At 39.6% G+C, this 26144-nt stretch overlaps 1 protein-coding gene across 8 annotated transcripts in view; it reads left to right on the top strand.

The window, feature by feature from the left end:
- The window catches only part of DCC (DCC netrin 1 receptor), a 533618-nt gene that overhangs the window by 317331 nt on the left and 190143 nt on the right, over positions 1-26144 (top strand). For all 8 annotated transcript variants that reach the window (XM_056545057.1, XM_056545065.1, XM_056545088.1 and 5 more), the window contains exons 9-10: positions 2433-2587; positions 25664-25812. In XM_056545057.1, coding sequence (XP_056401032.1) covers positions 2433-2587; positions 25664-25812 — 304 coding nt within the window. The remainder of the gene's footprint in view (positions 1-2432; positions 2588-25663; positions 25813-26144) is intronic.

Here is a 26144-nt window from a genome sequence, read left to right as displayed (position 1 = left end):
GCGGAGGAGATGACTGCTGAAGCTGTGGTAGTAACTGTTGTAGCATAACGGTCAGTTGAGACAGCTGTTGGCCTTGTTGCGCTATCTGTTGTGACTGCTGGGCGACCACCGTGGTGAGGTCAGCGACAACTGGCAGAGGAACTTCAGCGGGATCCATGGCCGGATCTACTGTCACGATGCCGGCTGGCAGGTAGTGGATCCTCTGTGCCAGAGAGGGATTGGCGTGGACCGTGCTAGTGGACCGGTTCTAAGCCACTACTGGTATTCACCAGAGCCCGCCGCAAAGCGGGATGGTCTTGCTGCGGCGGTAGTGACCAGGTCGTATCCACTAGCAACGGCTCACCTCTCTGGCTGCTGAAGATAGGCGCGGTACAAGGGAGTAGGCAGAAGCAAGGTCGGACGTAGCAGAAGGTCGGGGCAGGCAGCAAGGATCGTAGTCAGGGGCAACGGCAGAAGGTCTGGAAACACAGGCAAGGAACACACAAGGAACGCTTTCACTGGCACTAAGGCAACAAGATCCGGCAAGGGAGTGCAAGGGAAGTGAGGTAATATAGGGAAGTGCACAGGTGATTACCCTAATTGGAACCACTGCGCCAATCAGCGGCGCAGTGGCCCTTTAAATCGCAGAGACCCGGCGCGCGCGCGCCCTAGGGAGCGGGGCCGCGCGCGCCGGGACAGAACAGACGGGGAGCGAGTCAGGTAGGGGAGCCGGGGTGCGCATCGCGAGCGGGCGCTACCCGCATCGCGAATCGCATCCCGGCTGGCAGCGGGATCGCAGCGCCCCGGGTCAGAGGACGTGACCGGAGCGCTGCAGCGGAGAGAGTGAAGCGAGCGCTCCGGGGAGGAGCGGGGACCCGGAGCGCTCGGCGTAACAGTGTCACAATATGAAGAGGAAATAAGACGGCGGTATTAATCGCTTGTGTGTGAAAATCTTTAATCTTGGGGTGCACAGTCTGGTAGCCCCAGTCAGACATTGCGAGGGGTGCCTCTGGGATGTCATCCGTTTTGCATAACTCAGCGAGCTTCTTCAAGCCAGCGCTCCTTGGAGCACTGGCTTGAAGAAGCGCACTAAGTAACGCAGAACAAATGCTGTCCCAGAGGCAATAGTCGAGTAACCTCAGTGAAACACTGCGGGGGGGCACCTCTGGGACGCCATCTGCTTTGCGTGACTCAGCTGGCTTCTTCAAGCACGCTAAAGTCACGCAAAACAGATGCCATCCCAGCGACAACAGTCGGGTCAGACATTGCAGGGGCGCCTCTGGGACAGCACCTGTTTCATGTGACTCAGCGGCAACAGTCAAGTAAAGTCAGTCAGACATTGGGGGGGCACCTCTGGGCATCCATTCCTTGGAGTGCTGGCTTGAAGAAGCGCGCTGAGTTGTGCAAAAAGGGATGCTGTCCTAGCGGCAACAGTCATGTCAGACATTGCAGGGATGCCTCTGGGATGATATCCGTTTCACGTGATTAAGTGCGCTTCTTCAACCCAGCGCTCCAAGGAACAGATACCATCCCAGAGGTGCCCCCGCAAGGTCTGATTTGACTGTTGCTGCTGGGACAGCATCCGTTTTGCATGACTCTTTTGGAGCACTGGCTTGAAGAAGCACACTGAGTCACGTGATGCGGAAAGCGTCCTAGAGGGGCCCCCGCAATGTCTGACTGAGGTTGCCCGACTGTTGCCACTGAGTAACGCGAAACAGATGCCATCCCAGAGGGGCCCATGCAATGTCTGATTTGACTGTTGCTGCTGGGACAGCATCCATTTTGCGCGACTCAGCACGCTTTGGAGCGCTGGCTTGAAGAAGCACACTGAGTCACATTAAGCGGATGGCGTCCCAGGGGTGCCCCCCCACAATGTCTGACTGAGGTTCCCCAACTGTTTCCTCTGGGACAGCATCTGTTTTGCGTGACTCTACGCGCTTCTTCAAGCCATTGCTGCAAGCAACGAATGGCATCCCAGAGGTGCCCCCAAAATGTTTGACCTGACTGTTGCTGCTGAGTCACACGAAATCAATGCTGTCCCAGAGGTGTCCCTGCAATGTTTGACCTGACTGTTGCTGCTGGGAGAGCATCCCTTTTGCATGACTCAGCACGCTTCTTCAAGCCAGCGCTCCTTGGAGCGCTGGCTTGAAGAAGCGCGCTGAGTCACGCAAAACGGATGCCGTCCCAGAGGCATGTCCCCCAATGTCCATAACCTAGGCATGAACACATACAGCAGGTATTCTCAAAAGACCAGGAGACTGGCCAAAACCCAAGATCTGAATGACCACCTAGACTAGGCAAAGGTCTCATAGATCACCCATCACAAGCCGTTATATCTCCGACATTGCTAGAACATATTTCCATTGTTTACTTAGATACTTATATTGCATCCTGTTTTTTGTTGTTGGCCTTTCTGTCTTTACTAGAACTTTGTTTCTGTCCTTTTCATTTAGGGAGCGGGCCTTAAACACGTCACAGTCTGTGGCCCTGCAGTTAACAGTGGGCAACCTGAAACCCGAGGAGACTTACTCTTTCCGTGTGGTAGCTTATAATGAGTTTGGGCCCGGCGAGAGCTCACAGCCAGTCAAGGTGGCTACACAACCTGAATGTAAGTAGAAAGTATCACTCATATATTCTACTCGCCAACATTTAAATTCTAGTTTTTACAAAGGTGCTTAGTAAGAATAGTTTTTTACTAGGAAAACCCAGTTTTTGTTGAAAACCGGTTTTAACTGTATATATATATATATATATATATATATATATATATATAAATCATAGAAATTGCAGCCCAAACAGCAGGGAATTCATTTAACTGACCTCAGACAGTTTTATTGTCAGGTTGAGGTATAGAACATAAAATATAACAAACAAAATCCTAATCCTGTCCGGCTCTAACTAAACAGCAGGAAACCTCACTGACCAAGTGCCGGCCCTATACCGGGCACTAAACAAAATAGCAAAGTCCATACCTTAAAGTGCTCTCACAGGCTCCATGCAGATAACCTGTTCCCAGGCTGAGAGAGAGCTGTGTCTGTATTCTAATAACAGCAAAAGTTGGCGGCTCACCTCAGCCTGACTTTCCCATCCGCTTCCGGACTTACCGGCTGTGCCACAGTCCAGTAGACAGAACTAAGAGAAGAAATGTCCAGCGCAGGATAAGGTCAAAACAGGAACTTTATTGGCGTTCACATGGAACACACAGAAACACCAACGCGTTTCAGGTCAAGCTGGACCCTTAATCATGGCATGATTAAGGGTCCAGCTTGACCCGAAACGCGTTGGTCTTTCTGTGTGTTCCATGTGATCGCCAATAAAGTTCCTGTTTGACCTTATCCTGCGCTGGACATTTCTTCTCTTGTGTCTGTATTCTCAGCCTTATATCAGGCTAGCACACCTGTGGAGTGATTACCTGACAGCCGAAAACCCGGACTGTCCCGATTGAGTGGGGGCCCATCTTTCTCTCCCAACTCCAGCAACACAGGCCCTAAAAACAGGTTTTATACAAACCGAATTGCAGAGATGTTTGCATAGACCTCTGCTGAACATTTCCTTGGTTGCTTTAAATGACAGAAGTGAGGAAACTTGGGCACACATATACCTTGTCCACTAGTGTTGAGCGGCATAGGCCATATTCGAATTCGCGAATATTCGCGAATATATGGACGAATATTCGTCATATATTCGCGAATATTCGCATATTCGTAACATTCTCGTTTTATTTTCGCATATGCGAAAATTCGCGTATGCGAAAATAACATATGCGAAAATTTGCATATACAAAATTAACATAAGCACAAGTTCGCATATGCGAAAATTCGCACACCAGTCTCACACAGTAGTATTAGAGCCTTCTTTACACCACACAAGCTGGAAGCAGAGAGGGATGATCACTGTGATGTGTACTGGGGAAAAAAAAAAAAAAAGCGAATATTCGTAATTACGAATATATAGCGCTATATTCGCAAATATTCGCGAATTCGCGAATATGCGATATTCGCAAATAAAATTCGTATTGCGAATATTCGCGAGCAACACTATTGTCCACTACTTCTCCAGATACTCTTTCACTATATATATATATATATATATATATATATATATATATATATATATTTGTGTATATGTGTTAATTTTTTATTTACTTTTTTCCAAAAACGTACAATTTGTACTAAAGCTTTTTTTTGCCCGAGCCGAAGATTAAGCCTTCTTAGCTGACTCTTTCCATCATGTATAATTTTGCCTAAGACCAATAAGTTGTGATTATAATCACTGTACACAGAAAATGCGGAATCTTTCTGTACCCCATACAGAGAGCTGGAGAATGTTTATTTCCCATTTTCTTCTTCTTCAAAATGTCAAAAGGTGAAAGTGATTAAAAATTATTCTTTTTTTTTTTTATTATTTCCTATGTAAATGTTAAATAGTTTATTCTTAGGATAAAAGTCTTACATTACAGTAATCTACAGTTGTTTTCTATCCATACACACAAGAGATTAATTGCGCGGCTCCACGTGGCATCCGCTGTGTTGTCACGTTCTTAATGTGTAATGATGGTGGTTATTAACAAGAAGAGTTTTCATCTGTATAAGCCCAGAGAACTTAATATCTGTTCTTGTATCAGCCTAATCCTCCTGATATTCAGAGAAACACGGATATATATTTGTGAACAGAGAGAGAAGCTAATAAATGGTCAGGTGTAAGGAGCTTCAGTATCCTCATAGACGAAATGTATATCTGTCCGGCTATGGAAACGGTCAAGAGCTTTGTTTACCATTATATGGAGAGAATGAGAAGTCCAGTGTTCAGGTAGGATGCAAGAAAATATGTACACCATTTTAGATATGTGGTAGCCCTTGGGGGGTGTATGGTAGTGGTGGTATGGTATAGATATACAAGGGGTTAATGTTAACCCTAGAGTTCGTGACGCCAGGCTGAGGGCTGGTATGCTGAATCAATGTTCCGGCCTATCGCCGCCCTTCCCAGTAACGATAGGTGCATAAAATAACTGAAGGTTCACAAAGAGATTTGAACTTGAACTTGAATAACTTTTTACTGAAGTGCTTGCAGTATCCACGGCACAGTAACAGTCTCATACAAACAGTCTTTAGGTTGCTTAGTGACTGGCAGTAGTTGCGGACCTTGAGCAAGACATAGTGTCTCTGAATTTAGGAAGAGATTTGCAGATTCGTCCGGATTTAGGGGAGTTATTAGGTCCGGTGATGCTGCAGAGTGTTTGGGTAGTGATACACTCTATAATTAGATTGTTCCGCCGTCGCCGCAAGGCTCAGGCCTAACTCACTGCGTTAGCTGCTGCGCAGATCCTTCTCTCATGACAGCCCACGAGGTAAGAGAGATCCTTACTGCTTGGTTGCGCAGGAACAAGAGAGAGAGAAGATGGCCGCCGCTCCCTTATATGGGCAGGGGGCGGGGCGAATCTGATTGGTCCGAACATCTGCCATTCACCATTACATGGTGTAATGGGATTGCTTACGTCACAGGGCCTCCAAAGGTCCTTAAGCCTAATACCATAGAGTTCACCTCGTCACATGACCTGCAGGTCCTGCAATGCTACTGGAAACAAGTAATTAACCGTTTATCTACACATATCATTCTATTTACATTAACCTATGAATAAATTACTGATTATAAACTAGAATAGAGGCGACTAGGGATTAAATAAGTGACAGGGATCCCTATGCCCTAGGGACTTTGGCTATGGGGACCCATACACAAATAGGTACTGTATATAATGCGGTACTGGGACACCACAGATAGATAGATAGATATGAGAGATAGATAGATAGATAGATAGATAGATAGATATGAGAGATAGATAGATAGATATGAGATAGATAGATATGAGATAGATAGGAGACAGATAGATAGATATGAGATAGATATGAGACAGATAGATAGATAGATAGATATGAGATAGATAGATATGAGATAGATATGAGATAGATAGATATGAGATAGATAGATAGATAGATAGATATGAGATTGATAGATAGATATGAGATAGATAGATAGATAGATAGATATGAGATAGATAGATATGAGATAGATATGAGATAGATATGAGATTGATGGATAGATAGATAGATAGATATGAGATAGATAGGTAGATAGATATCAAAGGAAGGCAGCGGCACTCACGGAATACAGGTGAATACTGTGTGGCTTTATTCACAAAGCATCAAAATAGCGACGTTTCAGCCTTCTCACAAGGCCTTTGTCAAGCAATGGTAAGTACACAGTGCTGGGTATATATACATATCAGGTGTGATACAATTAGTGACACAATCAATGATGTAGTATGTTTACAAAATAAACAGCAAGCCACATGTGCGGTATGATCATAGGCGTACAGGCACAAATACAAACACTACATATACATCAGGTATCCGGCGCCCATGAACTCAATCAGATGCAAAAGAAACGAAATTGCTGTACATAAAGAGTCCAAACAGTAAGTGCTTTTGAGCAAGGTTGGTGTACCTTCAGGTAAATAGATAGATATGAGATAGATATGAGATAGATAGATAGATAGATAGATAGATAGATAGATAGATAGATAGATATGAGATAGATAGATAGATAGATAGATAGATAGATAGATAGATATGAGATAAATAGATAGATAGATAGATAGATATGAGAGAGATAGATAGATAGATAGATAGATATGAGATAGATAGATAGATAGATAGATAGATAGATATGAAGTAGATAGATATGAGATAGATATGAGATAAATAGATAGATAGATGTGAGATAGATAGATATGAGATAGATAGATAGATATGAGATAGATATGAGATAGATAGATAGATAGTTATGAGATAGATAGATATGAGATAGATAGATAGATAGATAGATAGATATGAGATAGATATGAGATAAATAGATATGAGATAGATAGATAGATAGATAGATATGAGATCGATAGATAGATAGATTTAGGATTTATTCATAGAAAATCCTGTGAATAAATCCTAGAAATTTTCACCAAGAAAAAGCTGCCTTTGGCTGTCCGGGCATGCTGAAAGTTGTAGTTTTGCAACAGCTGGAGGCACCCTGGTTGGTACACACTGAGACAGTTATCACCACACTCCTACTCGCCTGTGACCGGAGATCTAGTACTGCCATTTATTTCCATAGATAGATCCGACCCCCATACACCCAGTTCCTGCTGACGCAGTGCTGAACTTTCCCATTGTTCGGAAGTTTCCGCCGCTTAAACTCGGAGAACAGAACTCCATCATTGTCATTTTCTTAAGTAACTTTGTGTAGCCGCCATTGTGTGATCTACACCCGACCATATTCATCTCTGGCATATCTTTTGTGGGTTTTTTCTTTGTGTTTTATTTATTTATTTTTTTGTTTCGTGACAAAAGGCTGATCAATGTCGCGATCAATAACATTACCTAAAGCTGCTCAGTCCATCATTGCTTGTAATACCGGGCAGTGTGATGAATATGCAGCAGTGCATTCTGGGCCTTTTTAGAAGAAAGGGATTGTTAATGTATCAGCTGGATAATCAGTCAATCTGAGGGGGACGCTGCTTCACCAAATAGGATTTGGAGGCCGCATGTAATTCCTCCCGTAACTAGTGGTTTCCAGCTGTTCCTTCTGATGCCTTCCCATTCAGCCGTTCGGTCGGTTCTACAGGGGGACGGTGAATGTTCATTTTGCTGCATATTTTTTGCCACAGATTTTCCACTGCTTATTTTACCATTGATTTACCAGCAGAAAATAAGGAGCAGAAAATACGCATCTGGAAATACATAAAAAAAAATTGCAGGAAAATACACATGTTTGAATAGAACCTAATGGTACGTTCACACGGGCAGATTACCTGCGGAATTTCCGCAGCGTATTTTCTGCAGAAAATTTTCCGTGGATTTTGCTACCATTGACTTCAATGGGTCTGAAGAACAATCTGCAAATCTGCCTCTATTGCGGATTTTCTGCTGACCCATTGAAGTCAATGGTAGAAGAACCCGCTGCGGAGATTCCACAGGTAATCCTCCCATGTGAACGAACCCTTAGGGTACGTTCACACGCGCAGATTTTTTAGCGGGTTTTCCGCTGCGTATTTGAAAGTGGACGGGCTCTTCTCGGCTGTCCGCAGCAGGTTTTCCGCGGCGGAATTTATGCTGCGGAAAATCTGCCACAGTCCCTACTGACTTCAATGCCGCTTGCGGCGGATTTTCCGCAGTGTACATTCCGCCGCGGAAAATCGGCTTCGGACTGCCCAGAAGAGCCAACCCACTTTCAAATACGCAGTGGAAAACCCGCTAAAAAATCTGTGCGTGTGAATGTACACTTAGGGTCCATTCAGACGTGCATATTTTGCTGCGTATTTTGTTGTGGATTTCCAGCTGCTTATTTTTGCAATCTAAAATTATCCCCTGTCCTGTGGCTGGGGGATACGTTTTCCACCATGAGACTTCTCTTTTAACAAGCTCTTAAGTTTATTTATTTATTTATTTATTTATGTATTTTTATTTGTACATTGTAAACCTATCCATAGCACAAAATGCCCTAGATAATGCATAAAAAGATCATATTGTATCCTGTTAAAATATATTATAGGTGCCTGCCCATCTAAAACAAATACTATAATAATGCACCTCTGATTTCTCTTTTAGTAAAAAAAAATAAAAAAAAATTTATAAAAAAAAAATGTTTTCTTTTATTTTTAAGATAAGCCAGAATTTGGGAAAAAATAAAGCAGGAGACAAACAAAAAAAAATAGAATTCGGAAATACAATTTTAAAATTGAAAATCAAAATTCTGAGATAAAACACCAAAAATTAGGAAATTTGGAGATAAAAAAAGTCCTCGGAACCATGGGAAATTGCCCAGTTTTCCACCCCCTAAAACTGTCCATGCCAGTCAGTTTTGCCAAAATGGCGTAGCCTTTTCTCAAACCCTGGTGACATAGGGGTCTAGCTTATGACAACCCAATACTATATTTTCAACAACCATAGATATTAGTGTAGCCATATTAGTTTACCTGCATATGATATCTAATGAACAGAAAATGAAGTTACCCAGAGGTATAATTTTAAGCCCCTGTCCCCCAAAATGCAGTCCTGGGGATTTTTTTTATGTAGAAGATGGACCTTTGGACCTCCTCAGACACTAAATCCATGCCTGCACCCCAGGGACATTTGGACCTCTTCAGGCACCAGGTCCGGGTCTGCGCCCCAGGGACATTTGGACCTCCTCAAGAATCAGATCCACATCTGCACCCTAGGGACATTTGGACCTCCTCAGACACCAGGCCCAGGTCTGCATCCCAGGGACAATTGGACCCCCACAAGCACCAGGCACAGGTCTGCATCCCAGGGACATTTGGACCCCCTCAAACACCAGGGCAAGGTCTGCACCCCAGGGACATTTGGACCTCCTCAAGAATAAGGTCCACATCTGCACCCTAGGGACATTTGGACCTCCTCAGGCACCAGGTCCAGGTCTGCATCCCAGGGACATTTGGACCCCCTCAAGCACCAGGTCTGGGTCTGCACCCCAGGGACATTTGGACCTTCTCAAGAATCAGGTCCGCATCTGCACCCTAGGGACATTTGGACCTCCTCAATAATCAGGTCCACATCTGCACCCTAGGGACATTTGGACCCCCCTCAGGCACCACATCCAGGTCTGCATCCCAGGGACATTTGGACCCCCTCAAGCACCAGGTCCGGGTCTGCACCCCAGGGATATTTGGACCTCCTCAAGAATCAGGTCGACATCTGCACCCTAGGGACATTTGGACCTCCTCAGGCACCAGGTCCAGGTCTGCACCCCAGGGACATTTGGACCTTCTCAAGAATCAGGTCCACATCTGCACCCTAGGGACATTTGGACCTCCTCAAGAATCAGGTCCAAATCTGCACCCTAGGGACATTTGGACCTCCTCAGGCATCAGGTCCAGGTCTGCATCCCAGGGACATTTGGACCCCCTCAAGCACCAGGTCCGGGTCTGCACCCCAGGGACATTTGGACCTCCTCAAGAATCAGGTCGACATCTATACCCTAGGGACATTTGGACCCCCTCATGCATCAGGTCCGGGTCTGTACCACCTATATCTTCACCCCAGTAGATACCTGTATATAAAATAACAGATATGGCGATCAGACTGTGTTGAACCTACATCTCAGACCAATAATGTCTCTTCAGTTTTCCACGTATCATTTTTGCATAGATTACAGGACGTGAATTGTTTCTGTAAGATAATTACAATAAATGACCATAGGCAGGTAGATAATGAGCGTTAGACTCCATTACATAACAGGAGGATGACAAGGGGCTACATCATGTCTAACTTCATTAGATCTCGATTTTTCTCTGTCACTCTCAATAAAATCTCTCAGTAATAAATGAGCTGGCATACACGTGGATATAGTCAGGTAGGTAGAGGACACGTGGGGGACTCTTGTTGTACCATATTACTGGTACACAAATAAAATATATTGTGACATGTGACACTTTAAAGAGTATTTTCGGGCTAATATGATTAGAAGCCCTGCCTCAGGATAGGTCATCAGTTGCTGACACCCGGCACTGTCAATCAGCTGGACAGCAACCTACACCATACAGAGTTCTGAAGCAGTTGGATCCATTCACTACCTAGTGGTCAGACCTGGTAACTGCAGATCAGCAATGTTTAGGCTAAACTGCAGTAACATAGAACCACCACTACACAGTGAATAGACCAAATGCTTCCAGCTGCTCAGTTCACTGCCTATTTTATTTTTTCGGGGGGGGGGGGGGGGGGGGAGAACATTCTTTTTTGTTATACTAGACAGCCCCTTAATTTGCATGTCTCTACCCACAATCCACACACAATTTTTCTATGTCAGTAAACATCTAAGGATTTATTTAGTTGGTAGTTGGCAGTAAATGGATCCAATGAGATTAGGAAGTTTCTGTGTATTTACTTGGCTGAGCTGTAGTACCGCAAACGGCCCATACACACAAGTGGCACTGTTTCTAGAAGAATACTCTATGAGTTGCAACTATTTTTTTTTTTATATATATTTTTATTAAATTTTACAACAAACATTACACTATACAATAAACAATACATTTTTAGATTAAAGAGTTGCAACTATTTTAAGAGATGTATTTCAATCTTCATAACTCTAGGTTTACACACAGGTTATTTTCTGGCATTTTTGGGAAAACTTGCACAGCACTTTTTGAGTCAAAGCCAGAAGTGTATTCAAAAGGAACGGAAAATATAAGGGAAGGACTTATTCTTCTCCTTCCTGATAGATCCACTTCTGACTTTGGCTCAAATACTGCTGTGGCAGTTTTCAAAGAAACGTCAGAATAAACCCTGAGTGGAAACCTAGCCTAAAACAGTTTTTTTTTTAAATTAAATTGGCCTTTAGTTTTATCACCTTAAAGGAGATGTCCTAGACTTTTTCTATTCCGTCCTGCCCGGGCTGCAAAAAAAAGACAAAACAAACTTTCACTTACCTACATATGTTGCCCCGGAGCTCCGCAACAGCTGATCGGTCAGCCGGGCTGTTTACTTCCTACTTCCTTTAGCCTGGTACATCACACAACGCTTCAGCCTATCACCGTCCAAGGTGGGACATCGCTGCGGCCGGTTATAGGCTGAAGCGCCGTGTGACGTACCGGGCTAGAGGAAGCAGACAGCCCGGCTGACCGATCAGCTGTTGAGGAGCTCCGGGCCAACATATGGAGGTAAGTGAAAGTTTGTTTTGTCTTTTTTTGCAGCCCGGGCAGGACGGAATTGAAAAGTCTGCGCCGGACATCTCCTTTAAAGCCATCACAGTATGGAAACTACTTGTCCACTTTGTACAAGTCCTTTTTATTAAGAAGGTCCCCTCGATTTTAGCTGATCATAGGTTGGCCCACTACGCCGTGATTAACTATAATCTTTGGGGAAAAATAGAAGTTTTCAATTCCACTGCAGCACCACCACAGGACAAATGAAGAATGACACAATGCCCAATTAAATTGGTGTAATGCCTAGACAGGCCAAGTCTTTTAGATACAGAGATGCTCATTGTAGAGACTATCTTCTCCAGCCAACACAAGAGGCTCCAAAATAATGAAATCTCTTCTATGAACTCAAATTCTTCTAATAGAGTTTAGAAAAAAAAAATTGAAACCAAACAACCACTCTAATGTCTATTAAGAGGCTCAAATGGTGATAAAATAAGTTCTCTCCAGGTTCAAACATCTTTTAGCAAAATGTCAGGGCTTTTAAGCTCTCGTAGATTGTAGGATTTCTTCATTGAGGTTCTGTAAAATAGCTTTAGAGATTCCAGTAGCCTATTATTATACTTACTTGTAGTAATGGCAAAAGGAAAATGAAACGGTCATATTTTATATATATATATATATACTGTACTTTCCGGCATATAAGATGACTGGGTGTATAAGACAACCCCAACTTTTATAGTTAAAATATAGAGTTTGGGATATACTCGCCGTATAAGACTACCCCTCTACCGTGATGTTCGGTACCTTACCATTGTTCCCCACACTAGGTAGGCAGTATAGTTCCCCCTACATTAGGTTGTCAGTATAGTTCCCCCACATTAGGTTGTCAGCATAGTTCTGCCACATTAGGTTGGCTGTATTGTTCCCCCCACATTAGGTAGGCAGTATAGTTCCCCCACATCAGGTTGGCAGTATTGTTCCCCCCACATTAGGTTGTCAGCATAGTTTCCTCACATTAGGTTGTCAGCATAGTTTCCCCACATTAGGTTGTCAGCATAGTTGCCCCACATTATGTTGGCAGTATAGTTCCCCCACATTAGGTTGTAGTTCCCCCACATTGTTTTTAGCATAGCTCCCCCACATTAAGTTTGCAGTATAGTTCCCCCACATTATGTTGTAGATCCCCCACATTAGGTTGTAGTTCCCCCACATTAAGTTGGCAGTATAGTTCCCCCACATTATGTTGTAGATCCCCCACATTAGGTTGTAGTTCCCCCACATTAAGTTGGCAGAATAGTTTCCCCAACATTATGTTGTCGATCCCCCACATTAGATAGTCAGTGACATCCCTGCGTGCGCTATCTCCCGCCGGCCCCTGCATTTTTAAAGTTAACACGTGGCCGCAGAAAGGTAACCGGGACATCTTTGTGTCCCGAAGACGACAACCGGCTTATAAAACGACCCCCGACTTTTGAGAACAGTTACCGGGTTTTAAAATCATCTTATATGCCGGAAAATATGGTATATATATATATATATATATATATATATATATATATATATATATATATAGTAGTTTTTTTCCTAATGTGATTTTTTAAGTCACCAATTTAAATATTGAAAACCAGAGATTGTCATGTGCCAAAAAGGAGTAAGGTCCAAAGTCCTCCAAACCAGAAGGTCTTGGTAGATCAGGAAGTAGAGGTCCTCCTGAGTGGCACTAGTTAAAGGAGTACTCCATTAGAAAACTTATTTATTTTTTTATTTTTTTAATCAACTGGTGCCAGAAAGTTAAACAAATTTGTTAATTATTTCTATTAAAAAATCTTAATCCTTCCAGTACTTATTAGCGGCTGTATACTACAGAGGAAATCCTTTTCTTTTTGAATTTCTTTTCTGTCATGACCACAGTGCTCTCTGCTGACACCTCTGTTCATTTTAGAAACTGTCCAAAGTAGCATATGTTTGCTATGGGGATTTTCTCCTACTCTGGACAGTTCTTGACATGGACAGAGGTGTCAGCAGAGAGCACTGTGCTCGTGACAGAAAATAAATCCAAAAAGAAAAGAATTTCCTCTGTAGTATAGAGCCTCTAATAAGTACTGGAAGGATTAAAAAATTTTAATAGAAGTAATTTACAAATCTGTTTAACTTTCTGGAATCAGTTAATAATAATAATAATAATAATAATAAAAAAAAGTTTCCACAGGAATGCCCCTTTAACTTCTGGGCACGAGAAAAAAGTTTTCCACAGGAGTACCCCTTTAACTCCTGGGGGTGGGGGGTATACATTATGTGGCTGGTTAATGTATACAGTAAATAGAGTGATACTTACCATCTCTGTGTGGGTCTGGGCTCCACCTTTAATGATGACCTCACTAAGGAGAGGAGCTATACAAGAAGAGGCCAAGACCATCAACGAGAGGGTAAATATCACTCTCTTCATTGTATACATTATACAGCCATAAAGACAGGGCTCAAGTCATTCAGGAACACGTGGGAACTGAGATCCTGCACTTTTTTTCACAGCAGGAACACCGTTCCCTATAGCAGTAGCAGCCCTTGAGTGGAAATCTTGGGTGAGTTCCCACACTTTTTTTTCCCAAGGACCTGACTCCTGGATATAGATGCCTGTATAATGTACACCCCCATCCGAGGAGTTAACAAACACTAATTAACTCCTTCCTTGCTAGGCTGAGCTGTCCCTGCAGCTGTCCGGGCCAAAGACTATCCAGGCATGCTCAGGTCTCAACAGTTTGGAGACAACTCCCTTAGAGTATTGATTTTTTTTTTTCCATAGAAGAGTTTACAGTCCAATGTTGGTGCCTTCAATAATGAATACGTAACACAAGGGCTCTTCTTATGAAGTCTAACTTTCAAGCGATCAGTGTATTTGTTTTGCTTGTTTTTTCTATTCTAAAATGATAATTAACCAATTCTGCCGTAAAATGCCCGGTTTATTTAGAGTCGGGGGTGATTATAATCAAATGGGATTTATCATTTAACATGAAGACAAAGATTTAATCTCCCGGAGCTTTCTAGCATTCTTAATTGAAGTCATTCTCAAACTTCTGCTCAATAATTTAATGTGGAAATCTATTTGTCTTTCCCTATTTATCTCCAGAGTAGATGGAATCTGCCAAGAAGTTAATGAACTTCTTATCTGTTAAATTCCGAAAATGAAAGAAACTTAATACAAACTGTGACTCAATCATTGGAGAAGTAGCGTCCTGATCCAGTAGGCAGATAGGGTACAGTAAATTGCTCTTTATCGGCCGCATTATAAATAATCTCCTGCCATGGGATTAGGGATTTTGAAGGAATATAGAAATAGCTTGATGGCACAAAAAAAAAAAAAAAATTATATATATATGTGTCCTGAAAATGCATTATTCCTATGAGGATACACTTAATATATACCGTAATATGCAGTAATATAACCAGACATGAAATAATATAACATAGTGAACAGTAATATATTAATATAATAAAAGAATAAGGTAAAATAATAAATACGGTAACATACAGTAATATATTATGCAGTAATATAACTAGACGTGGTATACTATAACATTGTGAACAGTAATATATTAATATAATAAAAAGAATAAAACAAAATAGTATATAACAAGCAGTAATATAATATGCAGTAATATAACTGGACATGGTATACTATAACATAGTGAAGAGTAATATATTAATAAAATAAAAAGAATAAAACAAATAAGTATATAAAATACAGTAAAATAATAGAGAACAATATGACTATATGTGATACAGCATAATATAATAGAAAAATCAGAAAATAATGAAACATAATAAACAGTAATACAATAATATTATATTACATAATTGAATTTAAAGGGGTACTCTAGTGGAAAACATTTATTTTTATTTTTTGATATGAACTGGCTCCAGAAACTTTAACGGATTTGTAAATTACTTCTATTAAAATATCTTAATCCTTCCAGTACTTATCAGCTGCTGCATGCTCCAGAAAAAGTTGTGTAGTTCTTTTCATTCTGTAGTACTGCTCAATGGGATCATTAAATCGGTACACGGGTGGAAAACATTTTTTTTTTTTATATCAACTGATACCAGAAAGTTAAACAGATTTGTAAATTACTTCTATTTAAAAATCTTAATCCTTCCAGTACTTATCAGCTGCTGTATTCTCCAGAGGAAGTTGTGAAGTACTTTTCAGTCTGACCACAGTGCTCTCTGCAGCCACCTCTGTCCATGTCAGGAACTGTCCAGAGCGCTAGAGGTTTGCTATGGGGATTGGCTCCTGCTCTGAACAGTTCCTGACATGGACAGAGGTGGCAGCAAAGAGCACTGTGGTCAGACTGGAAAGAATTAAACCACTTCCTCTGGAGCATACAGCAGCTGATAAGTACTGGAAGGATTGAGATTTTTAAATAGAAGTAATTTACAAATCTGTTCAACTTTCTGGTACAAGTTGATAAAAAAAAAATGTTTTGCACTGGAGTACCGATTTAATGATCCCATTGAGCAGTACTACAGTCATCGTCTTCCAGGCATGAAATGATTGGTCTCACCTATACAAATAATGGGGATTAGATACATTTTAGGTTTACTGTCACTTTAAGAAATCAAGGGTCATTAAAGGGGTGAATCTTAGCAGAAAGAATAGTGCAATCCAGCTTCCTAAAACTTCAATGCTTTATTAATCCATTAAAAATAGAACAAAAAAAAGTGAGGTGCAGGTTAAAAGCCAAATGAAACGCCGACGCGTTTTGGTTTAAAGAAAAACCTTATTCATAGCGATGTTTAAGGAGGACAGAGAAAATGCTCCTATTAATACCTTAACCTAGCTAGGTTAAGGTATTAATAGCAGCATTTTCTCTGTCCTCCTTAAACATCGCTATGAATAAGGTTTTTCTTTAAACTGAAACGCGTCGGCGTTTCATTTGGCTTTTAACCTGCACCTCACTTTTTTTTGTTCTATTTTAAATGGATTAATAAAACATTGACGTTTTAGGAAGCTGGATTGCACTATTCTTTCTGCTAAGATTCACTGCCTGGGACCCGGCCCATTCCTATCTCCGTGCTTCCTGGAAAACAGACTCCAAGACGAACTAATTGCAACACATGGTGAGCTGACTCCTTGCTTTTCTATATACCGTCATTAAAGGGGTAATTTTTTTTTTTTTTTTTAAATCAACTGGTGCCAGAAACTAGTTAAACAGATTTGTAAATTACTTATTAAAAAAATCTTTACCCTTCCAGTAGTTTTTAGCAGCTGTATGCTACAGAGGAAATTATTTTCTTTTTGAATTTCTTTTTTGTCTTGTCCACAATGCTCTCTGCTGACACCTCTGTCCGTGTCAGGAACTGTCCAGAGCAGCATAGGTTTGCAATGGGGATTGTCTCCAGCTCTGGACAGTTCCTGATATGGGCATCAGGTGTCAGCAGAGAGCACTGTGGACAAGACAAAAAAATAAATAAAAAAAATAAGAGAATTTCCTCTGTAGCATACAGCTGTTAAAAAGTACTGTAAGGGTACTTTTTTAATAGAAGTCATTTACGAATCGGTTTAACTTTCTGGCACCAGAAGATAAAAAATAAAAAAATGTATTCCACCGGAGTACCCCTTTAAACTCAGCCCCAAAAAAAAGATCTATCATCTTGAAGCTCATGGTCACCTGCCTGTAGACTCTTCTGCACACATTGTGCTGCTTGTGTCTTGTGGAAGGGGCCAAGCTGACACCCTTGGCAAAGCAAGTTATGTTTTTTGCAGCGTAACAATACGAAGGGAGACTTTATATACAAGTACTATTCTTATAGCACTGAGAAAAGCCATCAAAATTTTATTCTGTTTGACCATGTATATGTAGCAGAGCTGAATTTTTGATTTTCTGCATGATTTGTGCTTGAGGAGCAACATAATGCAGCAATTCGGTGTCAAACCCCAAATGTCGCATTGTTGTTTCACCACATGACAAACTCAGCTGTGCTACATCAGGGATGGCACAGAATCTACAGCAGTGTTTCAAGCAGGGTGCTTCCAACTGTTGCAAAACTACAACTCCCAGCATGCCCGGACAGCCTTTGGCTGTCCGGGCATGCTGGGAGTTGTAGTTTGGCAACAGCTAAAGGCACCCTGGTTGAGAAATTTTGATCTACAGGGTGGAAACCAGTGTAATTCTGCGTGCGACAAACCTCGTACTTTACGCCATTTCTGCATAAGCTCATATTGAAAAACATGCAATTGACTGTAAAGCTATTGCTTTTCGTTTTAGAGGCTGTGTAAATTGTGTTCGCATTTAAAACAGAGGACGCTTTCTGCGGAAATCAATAGGACAGAATTGTAAAGAGCGCGCTGCAAAGGTTATCAGCTCAGGAAGGGAAAATAGCAAAATACTCCTGGGAAAAAGTACTTGATGTATTAGAATACAGCTATTTAGGTTTCGGGGGTCAATGCAGTCGTGAACGTTACTGGTGAAAAAATGTGGTTTAATAAAATAGGAATTGTTACTTTATAAATACAGTAGGTAGAGGTATAATGGCCTTGGATCTGTAGTTATCGTCAAAAAAAAAGAAGAGGCTGTGTTATATTCATAATTGAATAGCTCTTGAGTTGAAAAACCCCATTCCCCAATCATACACCTCAGAGTATTAGCGGAGAATTATCAAGAATGTTTCTTTAGGGTTGTGGCTTGGTGTGTTCTCAACTGCATTACATGTCTATTATTATACTGTAAGTACAGTATATAAATATGGCCATCTGTGTACTACAATAAAACAACTATAATACTGTCCCTATGTACAAGAATATAACTACTATAATACTGCCCCCTATGTACAAGAATATAACAACTATAATACTTCATCCTATATACAAGAATATAACTACTATAATACTGCTATGTACAAGAATATAACTACTATAATACTGCTCCTATAACACTGGTCCTTTGTACAAGAATATATCTACTATAATACAGCCTCCTATATACAAAAATATAACTACTATAATACTGCCTCCTATATACAAGAATATAACTACTATAATACTGCCTCCTATATACAAGAATATGGCTACTATAATAATGCCTCCTATATGCAAGAATATAACTACTATAATACTGCCTCCTATATACAAGAATATAACTACTATAATACTGCCTCCTCTATACAAGAATATAACTGCTATAATACTGCTCCTATATACAAGGATATAACTACTAAAACACAGCTCCTATTTACAAGAATATAACTACTATAATACTGCTCCTATATACAAGAATATAACTACTATAATACTGCTCCTATATACAAGAATATAACTACTATAATACTGCTCTTATATACACGAATATAACTACTATAATACAACCTCCTATATGCAAGAATATAACTAATATAATACTGCCTCCTATGTGCAAGAATATATCTTCTATAATACTCCTCTTAGGTACAAGAAGAGAACTACTATAATACTGCACCTATATACAAGAATATAACTACTATAATACTGCCCCCTATATACAAGAAAATAACTGCTATAATACTGCTGCTATATACAAGAATATAACTACTATAATACTGTCCCCTATATACAAGAATATAACTACTATAATACTGCTCCCATATACAAGAATATAACTACTATAATACTGCTCCTATATACAAGAATATAACTACTATAATACTGCTCCTATATACAAGAATATAACTACTATAATGCTGCTTCTTTATACAAGAATATAATTAGTATAATAATGTCTCCTATGTACAAGATTATAAATAAAAATATAACTACTATAATACTATTCTGGTATATAAGAATATAAGCTTCTATAATTTCAGTAGACAAAGCTATAAATATATGTTAAGAATTCATCTGGACAATGTGCAGGTTCAGTAAATTAATGACTTCTGTATAATCTCCATTCATTTTAATCAGTAAATTAATTTGCAGGAATGTAGGATTCCGTTATAATCCATGAATCTTTAACAAAGGTCATCACCAGATCAGTTTCCTTCTATATTTTCTGAATTATTACAAGACAAGTGAAATCCTTCATGTTCTGAGCTATATGTCTAGCATGGTATTTTTTTTTTTCCAGATAATTTCTATACATTAATAGTTAAAAAGTCCTGGCTAGTAAATGTGTAGTCATTGATCACTAGCAACAAGAACAGTGTAAAGCATGACATTATTTATCAACCTTCTATGACTTCTAAAGAGATTTAGAAATAAAAATGTAAGTAAAATAATTGGAAATTAATTATAAAAATTATAAAATTATATTATTATAAAAAAATTATACTATTATAAAAAAAATCCAATTGAGAAAAGAAGAAGGTCGGCACTTCAGGTGAAGGATTAAAACCAGCTTTCCTTTATTCAAAACCTTGACACAATTCACATACAGAACAACATCTGACGCGTTTCGCCCATGTTGGGGCTTAATCATAGACTAGCAAACATTAAACAAACAGTGTTAAATTAGCAAATCAGCGGGTCACATGACCTCTTACACTTTGTGTTTTAATGATATGAGAGGTCATGTGACCCGCTGATTTTGTATTTTAACACTGTTTGTTAAATGTTTGCTACTCTACAATTAAGCCCCAACATGGGCGAAACACGTCAGACGTTGTTCTGTATGTGAATTGTGTCAAGGTTTTGAATAAAAAGAAAGCTGGTTTTAATCCTTCACCTGAAGTGTCGGACCTTCTTCTTTTCTCATATATATATATATATATATATATATATATATATATATATATATATATATCTAGCTGAGTACCCGGCGTTGCCCGGTTTTTACTTCCTAATACTTGTTGGAGAAGAAAATAAACAAAGGAGGAAGCTTTTGACTTCATATCCCGACCTCCTATCCCGTCCTCCTATCCTGTCCTCCTATCCCGTCCTCCTATCTTGACTTCCTATCCTGACCTCCTATCCCGTCCTCCTATGTCGACTTCCTATCCCTACCTCCTATCCTGACCTCCTATCCCTATCTCCTATCCCGTCCTCCTATCCCGTCCTCCTATTCCGTCCTCCTATCCCGTCCTCCTATCCCGACCTCCCATCCCAATCTCCCATCCCGACCTCCCATCCTGACCTCATATCCCAACCTGTAATATGTGTACCAGGTATTGAAATATCTCCAGCCGTACGAAAATTATATGGGAACATACATTTCCCATTGATTTGCATGGGACTTTAAACAAAAACCCCGACCCTCACAAATGGGGGTAGTTAAGGGTTAAATTAACTATCCTATATTTTAAGTGGACATATAAGTAACATGTGACCAAGTATTATTGAAATATCTCCAGCCGTTTGGAAGTTATGCAGTAACATATATTTCCCATAGACTTGCATGGGACTTTAAACATAAGCCCCGCCCCTGGCAAATGGGGGTGAGTAAGGGTTAAATCACCTATCCTATGTTTGTTGTTGACATATGAGTAACATGTCTGCCAAGTTCATGTTAATATCTTTAGCCGTTTTTGTGGAACATAAACTTAGGAGGAAGCTTTTGACTTCATATCCCGTCCTTATATATTGTTGTCATATCCCAACCCCACATCCCGACCTCCTATCCCGTCCTCCTATCTCGACCTCCTGTACCGACCTCCTATACCGTCCTCCTATCCCGTCCTGCTATCCCGACCTCCTATGCCGACCTCCTATCCCGATCTCCTATCCCGTCCTCCTATCCCGTCCTCATATCTCGACCTACTATCCAGACCTCGTATCCTGTCCTCATATCCCTTCCTCCTATCCCGACCTCCTATCCTGACCTCCTATCCCGACCTCCTATCCCGTCCTCATATCCCGACCTGTAATATGTGTACCAGGTATTGAAATATCTCCAGCCGTACGGAAATTATATGGAAACATACATTTCCCATATTGATTTGCATGGGACTTTAAACAAAAACTCCAACCCTCACAAATGGGGGTAGTTAGGGGTTAAATTAACTATCCTATTTTTTCAGTGGATATAAAAGTAACATGTGACCAAGTATTATCGAAATATCTCCAGCCGTATGGATGTTATGCAGTAACATATATTTCCCATTGACTTGCATGGGACTTTAAACATACATACATACATACATACACACACACACACACACACACACACACACACACACACACACACACACGTTGAGTTTTATATACATATATATAATGCTATGGACCTAACAAACCTATTATTTCTTTACCTATTGTTCTTTTTTTTTCTGTTACATTCATTTTCTGTTGCATTCATTATATAATTTATACTTACTATACTGTACACACATTAGGATATAAAAAAAATGAGTCTGTCACAATAGTGCCCTATTTTCCCGGTATCGTTCATCTGAATTATGCAAAAATGTACATACTTTTTCATGAACCCATAAAGTACTAATTTATAAATGTTGTGCAAATATCATGATTGAGAAAAATTAAGCAATATTGTAAAAAATAAAAATAAATTAATTAATAAAGTAATGTTATAAAAAGAAAATGTTCAAGAAATAATAACAAACAAGAAAACCAAACATAAAAAAAAAAAAAAAATAAATTACGGAATAAATAAATAAATAAAAATGTAACTTGAAGTTTCATTTTGTATTTGTATAATCTAACTGCTGCATCGTGCATGGGGCTCCTGTATTTTTACATTTTAGATAATACTATCCTTGCCACAATTTTAGTTGTATATGGAGGTTCTCCTGTTATTGTTGGGTTTACAGATGATAAATTTGGTTTCCTTTAACAATACTCATACAGATCTTAATGGCTACATAAATCATGGATAGTAGCACCCAGATTTTCCTTGGCCATGATAAATGGACCCCACAGTAGAGAGACACTCGCATATAGTGGCTACATGTAGAGAAAAAAAAAATGAATAATTTGTCTAACAATGGTTCTGATTTACATATCTCACCATTCTTTTACTTTAATTGTTTTTCCATAATTTGACAAAAATATTGTATTTAAAAAAAATAATAATTTAAAATATATAAAAAAATAATAATATATATATATATATATATATATATATATATATTCAAAAGTTAAAGTAATTGTGGTGTAGATATATGTTTGAGATAGGTAGATATATATGTAGATTATATTAGGGAGTAAATAAATATAATAAAGAAGTTTTTTTTATAGTGTACACTGGGCGGTAAAAGTGATGCTATATTTATTCTGTGGGTCAGTACGATTATGGCGATACCCATTTTATATAGCTTTCTATGTTCTTTTTTCTGTTCTGAGCAAATTATTTTTCTGCCATTCATTTTCCAACATCCGTAACTTTTTTATTTTTCGTCCGACGCCATTGAGTAAGGGCTTTTTTTTTGCGGGATAAGCTGTACTTTTTATTGGTATACTTTTTGTGCTACGTGCTACCTTTTGATCTTTTTCGTTTTGCTATTTGTACCAAAATTGGCGAATTTTGCGCTTTTTTTTTATGTTTTTTTTTTTATGGCGTTCACCGTGCAGGATAATTTACATTATCGTTTTATAGTACACGTTATTGCGGACGTGGCAATACCTATTATGTATATGATTTGTGTTTTTGATCTTTTTTTGGTGATAATACAGGGCTTTTATTGGGAAATGGGCATTTTTTTTTTACACTTCATACTTATATTGAAGAACTTTTTGTTTTATTATTTACACTTTTTACAGGTTATACTAAGCTGCAGCGGGACTCCGGCTGTGATTAACAGCCAGGTCCCGTCGCCGATCTCCTGCGCTGCCCGCTGCAGTGCAGGAGATCGCTATGACGTATGCATACGTCCAATTGCACGAATGTGTTGGATGATTGGATGTATGCATACGTCCTATAGCGGGAAGGGGTTAAAAGACATTTTAATTTTTCTGAAGCCTTCAGCGCGACCCTCGTGTCCCACAGTTAGAGAGCCGGCCACAGTGCTGCCTGTCACTCATGCTGGCAGCCGCAGTTATGCTCTTACTCCTTTTTTTTACCCATTTGATGAGGCCCAAAAACTATTGCAACCTCCCAGGCACGTGACCAACCTATGGGCTCCAGACAGTCAGTGAATCCGGGTATCATGGCTATCAACTGCAATGTTATACAGTATCATAGGTTGTCAATTAGTATGAAACATAATTGCAACAATGCTTATTAACTCATACTAGAAAAAAATGCTTCTTTCTTATGTTAACAAGCTTCTTTCCTTCCACATTCCATCTTCTACTGCTCAAATATTCTACTCTGAAAATCAGCTCAGAGCTTTGTCCCGTGTCTGCATGACAAGCAATTCAAGTCTATGAAGGGGGGAGGAGGGAGTTCCACCCACCATCTCTAGGAGAACTCCAAATTATAGATGAAACCTGCAGAGCAGAAACCTGCTAAAAAATTCCTATATACACATTACATAATGGCCCGAAACAGTGCTGCTTCTCACGTACACACATAGAACAGCTTATCCTAAAAAGTCCCCTGAAATGACAGAAGCACTGTAAAAACTAACTAAATATATGTATATATATATATATATATATATAGAGAGAGAGAGAGAGAGAGAGAGAGATAGATAGATAGATATATATATATATATATATTTTTTTTTAAACAGTTTTCCTTGTAATTACATTCAAATGAATTTGCTAAAAATGTGACTTTTTTTCCTTAGCAATGTTCTACTTGCTGATGTAATATTATCCAACTACTGTAGTAACAGAGATTCATCCATTTGTAAGAGTCTGACCCTACAGCAAATCTCTGCCTCATTAATAAACTATGATGCCTATAACTCTTAGGTTATATCAGGGTATAATGTACTGTGCATCTCACTCTCTATATTACGAAGAAGAATATTACGTTGAATGACTGTAATTCTATTCCCGGCCACATGTAGACTCAGATATAGGAGAAAAAAAACACAACAATAAAACAATTACCTACAGGTCTGTGGCCTAGGGAGAAGAAAAATCTTCATTTCATATTGAACCTGTTATAATGCTGGGAGGTTAATCCCATTTATAAGGCTCTTTTGCTGTACGGTAGTGAATACAACGCCCTCATACATGTAATTCTGTAAGAAAAATAAATTATACGGAGATCATTAATTCTACTTTTCTGCAGGTCCTGGCCTTACTATTGTTGTGTTGTTTTTCTTTTATGTGTCAAAAATCCAATTAACTGTAAAAATAATTTCTAATGCATTATCTTACAGGTTGTTCATCAAAACCTTGGAAAAAGAAATAGCTATACGCAAAGAATATTGTCTTATTTTACTTTGTTTTATAGAACAGAAAAATATAGGCAAGGAACAAGTTCTAAAAGGTTAAAAATACATTTGTGGGAAAATCTGGATGGAAGTGTTCAATTTTATTACGTTGCCCCCACAGGCCAAATGAAGTATTGCATAGTTCTCATTAAAAATCAATAGGTCGTCAATGTATTGTACAGATGTGCTGGGTCCTCCTGGACAAGGAAGCTTTTTGTAGACACCTAAAGTTGAGGGTCTTTATAGGAGTTATTTCTATTAAACAGGATAGGGGATAACTAGCTGATAGGTGTGGGTCTGACCCTTGGGGCAATAACGAGAATAGAGGTCAGTTGTACACTGAGTGAATAGAGAACTAGAGCACTTGCTCAGCCACTGATCCATTCAGTGTCTATTGGATTTCCAAACATTGAGTTCAGCTCTTGTTAATGTACAGAAGTACCTTAGAGAAATGCCACTCTTTTCACTCAGGTGACAATTGACTTCTATTCTCTCAGGGGTCCCAGTAATCAGACCCCCACCAATCAACTAGCTATCCCCAAACTGTAGATAACTTGTTGGGATAACCCCCTTCAAGATACAACCAAGGAACCTATAGCACAAATCGATAATTTTTTGCTATTTTTTTCTTTGCTTTTTCATGTAGATTTCCTATGGGGCATTGTTAATAAATAAATAAATACATTTCTAGAAACATAATACAATGTGTGTATTTTTTTCTAGTGCAAGTTCCAGGACCAGTAGAAAATCTTCAAACATTCTCGACTTCTCCTACCTCAATTTTAATTTCTTGGGAACCCCCTGCCTATGCAAATGGTCCTGTTCAAGGCTACAGATTACTCTGCACAGAGACTATTTCAGGGAGAGAACAGGTGAGTGGTCAGGAAATATTTGGGGAACACGACAGCTCAAGATATTCCAAAAAGTTATTCACAAAACTTTCAAAAAGTAAAAAAAAACAAGCAAAAAAAACCCCCCAAAAAACAAAACGATTTTAATATGTTTCCAAAGCCAGTTTTAAACAAGCACAATATGGTCTCATTTATGCATTTGTAATTGTCCTGGCCTGACTGCAGGTCCATTATGACAGCTGTCATCATGGACCAACAGATATTAAAGGGATTATCCAGGAAAAAACTTTTTTTTTTATATTAACTGACTCCAGAGAGTTAAACAGATTTGTATATTATTTCTATTACAAAAT

This window comes from Hyla sarda, chromosome 1 (genome assembly GCF_029499605.1).
Source record: "Hyla sarda isolate aHylSar1 chromosome 1, aHylSar1.hap1, whole genome shotgun sequence".
Lineage (NCBI taxonomy): Eukaryota > Metazoa > Chordata > Amphibia > Anura > Hylidae > Hyla > Hyla sarda.
Note: the sequence above shows the minus strand (reverse complement) of the source record. Positions and strands in the feature narration are given on the sequence as shown.